This window comes from Vigna unguiculata, chromosome 5 (genome assembly GCF_004118075.2).
Source record: "Vigna unguiculata cultivar IT97K-499-35 chromosome 5, ASM411807v1, whole genome shotgun sequence".
In the NCBI taxonomy this organism is placed as follows: domain Eukaryota; kingdom Viridiplantae; phylum Streptophyta; class Magnoliopsida; order Fabales; family Fabaceae; genus Vigna; species Vigna unguiculata.
Window position 1 is genome coordinate 32669238 of NC_040283.1, and position 12927 is coordinate 32682164.

Here is a 12927-nt window from a genome sequence, read left to right on the forward strand (position 1 = left end):
TTATAATAAATGAATCTCACCATTTTTTTTTATTGAGAAAAGTGGTTTATCAAGTGTCACACACGTTACTATTTTTGAATTGAAAATAAATGCTTTTTTTTTTTTTTAATTTGTCAAGTGATAAATGTAGTGTAGCAAAGGCGCACACTGTCTTTTTTTTACTATTTCCAAGATATAATAATTTACGGTGTCAGTCTAGCAAATGTTTAAGTTTTAACTTTTGAAATAAAAATTTGTTTTTGGTCCACTTTTGGGTCCATTTTTTATGGCCGACGCTTTACTATGGTGACTATTTTTGTGCATTCTTGCAATGTCCCATCAAAGTAAAGTATGGTTTCATTCGATTATGGACACAAACTTGTGTCATATTTATATAATTTTATTATTTTAAATTATTATTCTCTATTTTTAATTATTATGAATTAATATTAATCAATTAATTATATTATTTGTTAGTATCAATTATATTGTACATTATTACTAATTTTATGGATAATATACACAATTTTATGTTTATGATGAATGATCCGTGATAGGTTTGACTGTCCAGTGAATGATCTGTGATGAATGAACTTACTTGACTGTTGAGTAATCTTTTAGAGGTTCCTATTCTATGCTCGTAAGGATATATTACTAATTATAAAACCATATGTGTTCTTTATTAAAACATTTAGTCTTTAGTCTTTTAGCATATTCTACCAGAAAGAGAGCAATCACGTCTCACACGTGTTTTGAGAATGACAAACAAATGGATGTTTTCAATGATTCGAGTATACAATTTTTTTTTAAACACATACTTAAATATATTGTATTTTATATTTTAGATTACTTTTTTCCAACAAATTGTGCATCCCTAAGGATGACAAAAATACCCGCGCCCACAGATATCTGCGGATAAAATCCGTGAGGGATAGTTAGTACCCGCGGATATTTTAATATCTGCTTATAAACAGGTCGGGTACGAGTATCATACTATCCGTACTCGTCGGTATCCGTTACCTGTAAAACATTAAAATTAAAATTCAATTTATATTTTATTAAGTTAAATTTAATTAAAATTAAAATTAAAATTATATTTTATTAGGTTAAATTTAATTAAAATTAAAATTTAATTTAATGTAATTATACTTTATTTTATTTTTATAATTTTATATTAAAAAATTTATAAAAAATATATATTTTTTAAATATTTGCAAGTATACGGATATTCACGGATGCCCGCAGATTTTAAAAAAATTCACAAGTACTTTTTAATCAGGTACCCGACAAATAAACGGATAGCAGACAATTTTTTTTTATGGGTCGGATTATGAATAAGTACTATCCATATCCTACCCAACCCGTTGTCGTCTCTATGCACACCATGAAAGAACGTAAGCAAAATCACAAACTCAAGTAAGAGAATACACCGAAACCAAATCTTCAACTACTTGTGCTTGCATTTCAACTCCTAATCAACACGTAATGATAACAGAGTTCTACTTTAACAATTTTAAGAGTTTTTTCACAAATCATAAGGTTCAATTTATAAGATGAATCTACACTAATAACAAAAATGAATATAGCTTTATTTATACTATACATTAGCTAGTAGGTCAAAATTATAGTTAACTGATTAGATGATTGAATCACTAATTAAACTAAATATTTAATAGTAAAGATATAGAAATAAATACAAATATGAAATGCAAAAAGTATAAAACAAATACAATGTCAAATGTAAAATTATAAAATTTATGCTATAATATAAGTTTTATTCCTGATCTTTAATCTATGCATTTATTAAGTGAGGATACATTATTACGAGTTACATATATTGTGTAAGTACATCTAACCATAAATAAATCATGATATTTTGAATTGTTACTCTATTAATCATAAAAGTTTTATGTGACGGTGGAAGTGGGGTTGGGGAGCGACGCCGGTAGGGGAGACATTCCCGCATGATGGATGAAGAAGAAGCTTGGTGGGGTTTGTCTGCCACTTTAGGGTTTTTACAAAGGAATGAATTTGGGCATAAGGCTGGCCATTTTAAAGGGCTGTATTGTCTCGGGTTCAAACAACCGAGGCATATAAGGTCTTACTGTCTCGGGTCAATATCAACTGGTGCATAAAGTTTTTGTTTTAAATTTAAAAATCCAAGTGGAAGGGGGAAATTTTGGAAGACATTAGATCTCAGGTCTCTCAGAATTAAGATATAAGACTAGTTTCTGCTTTGGGTCAACTAGTAACCGGGACATAAAATGTTGCATAAATTACAAAACTGTCATCGCATCTTTATACGCCTCGTTTCCACTATGACTGAGGCATAAAGTCCGAGTTAAAAAGCGTAAAATGCACTAATGATAGTCTATTCAACAATTAATATTAAAACAAAATTACATGAAATACATTCAATTGTAAAGAATTGCATTTTAACCCTGTTAATCTAATTATAAGTGCTCAATCTAACATGTACCAACTCATTCAAAGACCATGAAAATAATAAAAAAAACATAATAGGAAGGAAAAATATATAAAAAAAAATTAATGCTTTAATTTTAAGTAATAAATGTGCATAAATGTTTAAAATATTAAAATCTTTTTAAATTTTCTATCCAAACAAAAATTTAAATTCTTCGTCACTATATCCTCCAAAAGTACCATAACACCATTAAATTTACAATCTACTAAAACTTACCATATGATTCACATTTAATATGTAGTAGCTTCTAAGGACAAATAGATAAACTAAAAAGACGAACTTCAAAGAATAATTTATGTTAGCATAAACGCAGAATATGATCCTAATATTGATTCTAACAATCAATCATAAGCAATTTCCCATACTGATAATCATGCTGTAAAAAGTAAACACGGAAGCGTACCTGAATTGGCCATAACGATAATATTAGAGCACTCCTATATGCGCAGTGATCTTCCTCCTGTAGAGCACCTTGATTTCCCTTTGGATCATTGATCTTCCTCCTGTAGAGCACCTTTATTTCCCTTTGGTTTTCTCTCTTGATGAGGATAGGGAGAAAGGAACAGGAAGAGTACGTTATGACTCTCTGTGTGCTCTCAGAAGGGGACCACGACCATTTATAAACTGAATTACTTAAGTTTTAGTATTTCTAATTTGGCCCCTCATCAAATTAGAAATTACTAACTGATCTCTACACAATATTTATTTTCATGACATATGCCTTTAGCCAAATCTTTAATTTAGTCAGATCACTTTATTATTTGGCTTTATAAATAATGGCCCTAACACATTTAATTATGTATCATATATATGCATGACCCAAAATTGCTAACAATTTCCCACTGGTCACAAATATATATGTCCTTACAACCTTATAAATGTGTTAGACTTTATGAGCTCAAAATTGCCATTATATTACTCGAGCATACTCCAAAAGTCTCGTCCATTGATTATATCAGTATGTAGAACCAAACCAGTTTTTCATTGCATCAATCGCAACTAAAACCAACAATGATCACTAATCTTGACATAACCAAATGACATGGATTCATCATAAAATGTGTAGCATGAAAATTTTTGTGAAGGTGATCTGTATATACACATCTATTTTCAACTGGTCCAAACTTTAACTTAATGAGATCAATATAAAAACTTAATGTACAAAGTGTAAAATTAAAACCACATATATAAATAACCAAATATGTCTGAAAGTTTAATGTATGCATACAAGAAATTAAACATAGAACATAAAACATATAAAAATGACTATCTCCCACTAAACCTCAGATTCCTCAAACTGTAAAACACCCATGTGAGCAACATGCTCATGAAAGACCTTGGGTGGAAGTCCTTTAGTTAGAGGATCTGCAATCATGGAGTTTGTCCCTAAAAGTTCTATGGAAATTTGTCCACTCTGTACTCTTTCTTTAACAACTAGGAACTTAATGTCGATGTGCTTCGACTTAGTCGAGCTCCTATTGTTGTTGGAATACAATACAGCTGATTTATTGTCACAATATAACTTAAGTGGTCTTTCAATGCTTTCCACAATTTTCAGCCCTGTGACAAAATTTCTCAGCCATATCCCGTGATTAGATGCCTCATAGCATGCTACAAATTCTGCTGCCATGGTGGATGAAGCTGTAAGGGTTTGCTTGACACTGCGCCAAGAAACCGCACCACCTGCCAATATAACAATGTAACCTGAAGTAGATTTTAAGCTATCTTGACATCCTGCAAAATCTGAGTCAGAAAACCCAGTGATCTCCAACTGGTTTGACCTCCTGTATATGAGCATATAACCTCTTGTTCTCTTTAAATATCTCATGACCCTCTTTGCTGCTTTCCAATGGTCCATTCCTGAATTGCTTAAGTATCTGCCTAGAACCCCAACTATGTATCCTATGTATGGACGCGTACATACTTGGGCATACATCAAACTCCCTACAACTGACGCATAAGGAATCTTCTTCATTTCCTCAATTTACAAATTTCTCTTTGGGTACTGATTGAGACTGAACTTGTCTCCCTTAGCAACTGGAGTATCCCTGGATTTACATTTATGCATGTTAAACCTTTTAAGAACTTTATCGATATAGCTCCTTTGTGATAATCCTAGAATACCCCGAGATCGATCTCGGTGTATCTAAATTCCTAATACAAAGGATGCATCACCAAGATCTTTCATTTCAAAATTCTTTGACAGAAATTTCTTAGTTTCGTGCAATATGCCTATATCATTAGTGACAAGCAGAATGTCATCAACATACAAGATCAGGAAAATAAACTTGCTCCCCTTAAACATGTGATACACACAATCATCAACAAGATTCATCTCGAAGCCAAATGAGAGAATTACTTGATGAAATTTATTGTATCATTGACGGGATGCTTGTTTTAGTCCATAAATGGATTCAGTCAATTTGCAAACCATATTCTTTGGGTCTCCCGACACAAAAATTTTTTGGTTACACCATATAGATCATCTCGTCAATGTCACCATTGAGAAACGCCGTTTTGACATCCATTTGATGAAGCTCCAAATCATAATGTACAACAAGAGCCATAATTGTCCTAAAAGAGTCTTTTGATGAAACTGGAGAAAAGGTCTCTTTAAAGTCAATCCCTTCTTTTTGAGTAAATCCCTTAGCTACAAGACGAGCCTTATACCTCTCCACATTACCGTTAGAATCCTGTTTGGTCTTAAATAACCATTTACAACCAATGGGTTTCACACCTTCTGGTAATGGGACAAGTTTCCAAACCTTATTGTCTTGCATGGATTTATACTCTTCCCTCATTGCTTCAATCCATTTTTCTGAATTAGGATCCTGTATGGCTTGACGGACAAAGATTGGATCATCTTCCATCACACCATTGTTAGGATCTTCATTTTTTTGGAGAAATACAACATAATCATCTGAAATGACACTTCTCTTTTCTCTCATGGATCTCCGCAAAGATGTTGGTTCATTAAGCATAGGTTGTTGAGGATCTTGACTTTTTTCTTCACGAACAACCAAATCATCTTGAGTATTGGGTTCATCAGCAATGTTTTGTAGAGGTTCCGAACTTACTTCATCAAAAGTAATTGTTTGAATCGGTTCTGGAATTATTACCGATTCTTCCTCCAAAACAAATTTCCTAATCTGATTCTTCCCCCCAAACTCAATATCCTCAAAGAATGTAGCAGTCTCTGTCTCAAAAATTGTCTTTAATATGGGATCATAAAATTTATATCCCCTAGATCTCTCAGAATAACCAATAAAGTAACTACTTACTGTTCGGGAGTCCAATTTCTTTTCATTTGGCTTATAAGGCCTTGCCTCAACTGGACAACCCCACACATGGAAATGCTTTAGACTAGGCTTTTGCCCAATCAAAAGCTCATAAGGTGTTTTAGTAGCTGCTTTAGTTGGTACTCTGTTTAGAATATAAGCTGTCGTCTTTAGTGCCTCTCCCCAGAGTGACTCTGGTAAGGTGGAATGACAAATCATACTCCCTTACCATATCCTTAAGAGTCCGGTTTCGTCTCTCAGCTACACCATTCGTACTAGGTGATCCCGGCATGGTGTACTGTGGGACAATTCCACACTCCTCTAGGTACTTGGCAAAAGGTCCTGGACGTTGTTCATCTGATCCATCATACCTGCCATAGTACTCGCCACCACGGTCAGATCTAACAGACTTAATTCTTTTGTTGAGTTGATTTTCAACTTCAACTTTAAAAGATTTGAACACATCCAAAGATTATGACTTTTCATGAATAAGAAATAAGTATGCATATCTTGAGTAATCGTCTATGAATGATATAAAGTATTGTTGACCATTCCAAGAAGGTGTAGGAAATGGCCCACAAATATCTGTATGAATCAACTTTAAGACATCTGAAGCTCTATATGCACCTAATCTCTTCGCTTTGGTCTATTTGCCCTTAATGCATTCAACACAAACATCAAAGTTTGTGATGTCAATGGACTCTAAGATTCCATTTGACACAAGTCGTTCAACTCTATTTTTAGAGATGTGACCTAAGCGCTTGTGCCATAATGCTCCTGATTGAGTATTGTCAATTTTACGTTAAGTACCATGAGATTCTGTATTGAGGGTTTTATTATAGGTGGTCACAGTATCAAGCGAATATACATTATCATAAGCCAAAAGTGAACCAGTTCCAATAATATTTGAATTAAAAGACAAACTAAATTCATTGTTTCCAAATGAACAAGAATAACCGGATTTGTCCAAATAAGAAACTGAAATTAAATTCCGTCTAAATGACGGCACAACAAAAGTGTCTTTCAAATCCAAATAAAAAACCAGTACATAATAATAATCTAAAATGCCCAATAGCCTCCACCTCCACCGATTTGCCATCTCCAACATATATCCATCTTTCAGAATCAATTGGCTTTCGGTAGTTTAAGCAACCCTTCATAGAAACACTGATGTTAGTAGTTGCACCTGAGTCTAACCACCAAGTGTTACTAGGTACTGACGCTAAATTGACCTCAGAACAGACCAAAGTAAGAAACATACCTTTCTTTGCACGCCAAGCATGATATTTGACACATTTCTTCTTTACGTGTCCAGTCTTATTGCAAAAGAAACATTTGCTTTCCTAAGATTGTTTCTTTTTTCTGGACCCTTAGTAGCTTCCTTCTTGGGTTCCTCTGATCTCTTTCTATTTGCCCTTAGCCTTTGAGGTGCTTGCAAAATGAGCATTTTCTGTCTTGTCTTGCTTTTGTCTTTCCTCTTCTTGCAAACAATAAGAAATGAGCTCATTAAGAGACCATTTATCCTTTTGACAGTTATAAGATACTTTAAACTAATTAAACTGTGTAGGAAGAGAAATCAACACCAAATGAATGAGTAAGTCTTCTAAGATTTCAAGCTTTAGTGCCTTGAGTTTGAAGACAATATTAAACATGCTCATAATATATTCCCTGATATTTCCTATGCCTTGATATTTCATGGAGATCAAGTTCTAAAGAAGAGTACTTGCCTCCGCCTTATCGCTTTTTGCAAAGCGCTTCTCAATCTCAGTAAGGAATTCTAGTAACGTCTTCAGAAACAGTGCCCCTAAACACCTCTGGGATGCCGTGCCTAATGATCATTATGCTCATGCGGTTTGAGTGATCCCACTTCTCATGATCCCTCTTCTCTTCAAGAGTACTCTCCGCCGTAGGAGTAAGGGGTTCCTCAGTCCTTAACGCAAAATCCAGATCCATGCAGCCAAGAATAATTTCAATATTCTCCTTCCAGTCCTTAAAATTTGTTCCATTGAGGATCAGAACAGAATTCACATTGGCAGATACAGAAGCAACTGAAGCTATATATATATAAAACTAGAGGAATAACTTATTATGCTCACATAATAAAATAAATCATTATAAAAATATTCAAATAATGGTTTAACCCATCCCAAAACACCCAATGCACCATTAATATCAAGTCTTTGGATAGTAATATCAACTGTTAGAGGTATCTAGTTGTAATGATCAAACATTGATAATAAAGCACGTCCAACAACAAACTAATCTTTGGATTAATTTATCATCGACAAAGCAAATCCTTATAATTATCACATGTTTATCATCACAAGTGTATGTGCAATCCGGCCAAATATTAATCTTCATTTAGACCAATCAATACTCGCATGAACGTACATAAACACCAACATTTAACCTTTTTTCACGAACTATCTACTCAAGAGAGGTCACTTTGGTGGCTTCTTGATTCAATTAATTCATTTAAAATATTAAACAAAACCAAAATTTTATTATATATTTATTCCAAAACTAAATATATTTATTTTATATATTAAACAACCAAAAAAAATATAAAATAAATAAAATTATTTATATTATAAAATATAAATCCTTATGTTCAAATGTCTTGACCCCAAAATTCAAAATTAATTAAAATAATTTACTTCAATTAGGGTTTTAAGAAACCCTAGGATTCTCAATTTGGGGTTTTTTCTCCCAAAAACAAAATTGGGATTAAGGGTTTCAGAATTAGGGATTTAGGGTTCTGAATAGAAATTAATTAAATTAACCAAAGACAAACATGAATCAAGTATAGGTGGCTATGATGATACCACATGTTAGCATAAACGCAGAATATGATCCTAATATTGATTCTAACAATCAATCATAAGTAAACACGGAAGCGTACCTGAATTGACCATAACGATAATATTAGAGCACTCCTATATGCGCAGTGATCTTCCTCTTGTAGAGCACCTTGATTTCCCTTTGGATCAGTGATCTTTCTCCTGTAGAGCACCTTTATTTCCCTTTGATTTTCTCTCTTGATGGGGATAGGGAGAAAGGATCAGGAAAAGTACGTTATAACTCTCTGTGTGCTCTCAGAAGGACCACGACCATTTATAAACTGAATTACTTAAGTTTTAGTATTTCTAATTTGGCCCCTCATCAAATTAGAAATTACTAACTGGTCTCTACACAACATTAATATTTATTTTCATGACATATGCCCTTTAGCAAAATCTTTAATTTAGTCAGATCACTTTATTATTTGGCTTTATAAATAATGGTCCAAACACATTTAATTATGTGTCATATATATGTGTAACCCAAAATTGCTAACAATTTAACCTTTGCAGCATAATTTTTTATAAAGTAATATATTATTGTGATTATACAATGAACACAAAACTAATCAACAAAATGAAATGTGATCAATTTAGATTGGACAGCAAGCATATATTTATTGTAGATGCCAAATTACATTACACGTGCTAGTCGACCACATTCAGTATCTACTATAATGATTCACTGTGCACATTATTATACATATAAACTCTTCTATTGTGCACATACAACCCTGCTGAAAACATCTTTGTTCCCTAATTAGGATGATCTATTTTCATGTAATCTCTGTTGGACTTTCCTTCAAGTTTTCGAGCAAAAAAGTCCTTAAAATACTGATCCACTCTGATGCTTTTGAACTGTGGTGGTGTTTGATCAGTTATCAGACATGGCGAAGGACAAATGACAGCATCTTCTCTAGGGCTGTAGAATGTTGCACATGAAAGTCTTTCCTTCTCAGAATTCACTGTTGCTCGATGCTCAACACTTCGATATGTTCCATTGGTAATAATCTATGCCATAGAAAAGCATGCAAATTTGAAAAATTGAAAGTAAAATCTCATTAGGATATACATAGATTACATGTAGAAAAAGAAAAACAATCATTTCAATGTCATGATTTTCTGTGATGTTCAGTTGCTATATGATAGATTATAGCCATAATTTCACTCAACGTGCAAGAAATAACCCGTCAATGTGAGCGTTAAAATTTGCCCAAAGAAAATGACCTTATTATTTCATTTTCACATGATGATTACCTAAGTGACAGAGTGATACTTTGCAAGTATTAATTGAAATTATTGTCTTTTTTAAAAAAATTCGACAATTTCACATTAATGGCCGAAATTTAATACAATATGTAAGAAAGGCATGTGTCAAAAATATATAGTAAAAATGTACTATTATGTGTAATAATTATATGTTTTAAATGCTTTTGTTAAAATTGTTATCTATATATTATTGTATTTGGTTTGATATTTGAATGTTTCTGGTTGTTTGGTTTTTATCAAGCTTCATTGTGTAAATAGAAAGAAAAACAAAAAAAAATATTTTTAAAAAAGTCTTGAATAAACTTTGGTTTATTGAAAAAATCGAAGTATATAATGCGGAGTAAGCTCTATTTAATACCAAAATCGAAGTTTATTCTCTCTCTAAATTTTAAATAATTTTAAATAATTTTGAAATTTCAAAGTATATTTCGGTTGTTTAAGAAACCGAAAACATACAGCAGAATGGACTTGGGTTATATCCAAAACCTGAAACCTATTCTTCTTTTTGGGTTTTAATTGTAACTTTGAAATTGTAAAAGGAATAAGTTTTGGTTGAGTATCATAATCGAAGTGTATTCTATTTTTTTTTTTCATTCTTTATTTTAATCTTCCATTTTAAAGATAATCGAAGTCTATTAAAAGTATTGACTCTGGTTTGGAATTGAAGCCAAAAATCTCTTCTTTTTCACTTTGTCTAGATAAGCTTTTGGGAAACCGAAATACAGTGTACTAGTAAAACTTTCAGGTAGGTAAGTTTTCTATTTTCTTTTCAATAAATCAAAATCTATAAATTGTTGAGATTCTTGATTTTTTCAAAATTTAGAAAGAAACCTAGACAGTTAAAGTTAACATCATAAGTATGCGTACTATTTTGTTACCTCCAAGATGTCCCCAACATTAACAATGAAGGAATTAGGCAAGGGATTAACAGGAACCCACATTCCATCTTTCCTTATTTGCAGTCCTTCTGGTTCATTGAGTTGTAAGAGGATGGTGAGAGCTTGTGGATCTGAATGATTTGTTAGGCCAATCACTTTTTCTGGTTCAGGACTAGGAGGGTAATAATTCATTCTCATCATTTGTATCCCATCTTCAAATAATTCCCTTATTTCAACTTCTTCTATCCCCAATGCTTTTGCCAAATGCCCAAGAATATCCATAGCTAGATCCTTCAACTTTTTTGAGTAAACTTCTAGAGTGTCTCTGCACCATGGCAAAAACCAATTACTTAAGGGATAGTCATTGAATGTGCACAAATAAGATGAATTTTTCAAGGATTTCATTAAGGAGTACAACAGTCCAATTTGTATAAATAACATCACTTTCAACTCAAAATAATAAAATTATGACTTTTTTATTATAAAGTATTAATTTTCTTATTTCTAATTAATGTGCGAACTCCTTTCAAAAAAAGATATAATTAATAAACAAATTCAGAGTGTGGCTATATGTTGAAATAGAACCTGAAAGGAAGAGGGAGTTGTGGAAATAAGTGGGGCATTCTGGAGTGCTCTGGAAGGGTGATCATGTAAAACATATCAGCCCAATCAAGCTTTTGATCTTCACTCAAAACAAATGCTTGTCCGAAACCCTCTATGTTTTCTGGAGTTTGCCAAAATTTTTCCTTCTCTGTCATTGGAAGGTTGAAGAAATCCTTCATCTCCAACTGCACTTTCTCTACCATGGATGAGCTTATTCCATGGTTTATCAGCTGTGAAAAGATATTGAAATTCCATTAAATTTTGTTTTCTGAACTCATAATAAATTAACTTATTTTTAAGAAGAAAATAAGTATGAAATCAAAGAATAAAATGAGGAAAGAAAAGAGACCTGGAAGAATCCCCATTCCTTGCAAGCAAGGTGAAGCTTATCCAATTCAGAAGTTCCAGATTCTTGAGAAAGCAATCTGTGCATGTCAATAACTGGAATCTGAAGGGTACCAACATTAGGTTGTTGAGAAATATGCAGCATTTGTTGGTGATTTTGAGGCTGAATGTATCTTTGTGGAATACTAACCAAATTTTGTTTGGCCAACTCTTGAACTGATGGTACCAAAAGGGAAGTTCCAGATACTTTCGAGAACTTTTCCATGATCTTAGTTTGCCAGAACAACACCTCTACCCAATAATCGTAAATGTTTCAAATTGTGAGAAGTGTCCCAACCAGACACTCATTAAATAATGCAATGACAACAGAAATATGTATCCATTCCTTACAGGACCGAATTGATAAGAAACGTGCATGTCAAATATTTTTATTAAATTATTCACGGAGTAAGTTATGTCTTCATCTATTACAATTTTAGTATTAGTTAATTTAAAAATTGTAAATGACGACCAAAAATTAACTTAATACATATATATTATTGCTCTTGAATATAACATAATGTAAACATTAAATTAACTTTATTGATTTATATATTGAGCTTCATAAAAAAATAAGTATCCTAATTACAATTTGGATTCTTTCTTTGGGTTTTGCTATGTTATTTCTCTATTATTTCTTGAAAATAAACGGATAAACATTGATTTCAATGTTTTAAAATATATTAAAAAAAATTTAAATATTTCAGCATATTTTAAAAACAGCAGAAAAAAATTCAGTAAAGATCATGTACTCATCCTAATTGTCTTTGTTTGATAATATTTCAATGTAAATGCATTTGAAGATAAGATACAATTGAATGAACCCAAAACAAATTAAAGAACGCAGATAATGTTTACTGGTCGTGTGTCGTTCTGTATAAGAGAGTCTTTTGAACACGTTTTTTTCTTACATCAGCAATAATTAATAATATATTAAAATATAAAACATTAGGAATGTCTTGATACGTCTACATAAAATGTTACTAGATAGCCCTCAAAGAAATGTGAATATGTTTTGAATCTTCATTTTAAAATATTAATCTTATATTGTGATGCAATTTATGATTTTTACAAATCTATTCAAATATTACAAAATATTATCCAAATTATATATTATTCCTCTTTGACATAATCGGTGGCGAAGCTTAAATGATGGTGAGACATTTTGGCTCCGTAATTCTATTTTTGCATGCATAGAATTTATATACAAA

The 12927-nt window shown here is 32.1% G+C and overlaps 1 protein-coding gene across 1 annotated transcript; it reads right to left on the reverse strand.

Moving 5' to 3' along the window:
• Window positions 1–9180: 9180 nt before the first annotated feature.
• LOC114184945 (protein SRG1-like) lies at window positions 9181–12029 on the reverse strand. The gene is made up of 4 exons (XM_028072368.1): window positions 11682–12029; window positions 11315–11562; window positions 10730–11054; window positions 9181–9593 (listed from the first exon to the last, which is right to left on the reverse strand). The coding sequence occupies exons 1-4, from the start codon at window positions 11940–11942 to the stop codon at window positions 9339–9341; spliced, it is 1089 nt and encodes a 362-aa protein (XP_027928169.1). The 5' UTR covers window positions 11943–12029; the 3' UTR covers window positions 9181–9338.
• Between the last annotated feature and the right edge of the window lie 898 nt (window positions 12030–12927).

Coding starts and splice junctions, on each gene's coding strand:
- LOC114184945 (XM_028072368.1), bottom strand. CDS start 11,942: ATGGAAAAGTTCTCGAAAGTATCTGGAACTTCCCTTTTGGTACCATCA. Junction 11,055..11,314: donor CAACTCCCTCTTCCTTTCAG/GTTCTATTTCAA, acceptor GCCATGGTGCAG/AGACACTCTAGAAGTTTACT. Junction 9,594..10,729: donor ATGTTGGGGACATCTTGGAG/GTAACAAAATAG, acceptor TCTATGGCATAG/ATTATTACCAATGGAACATA.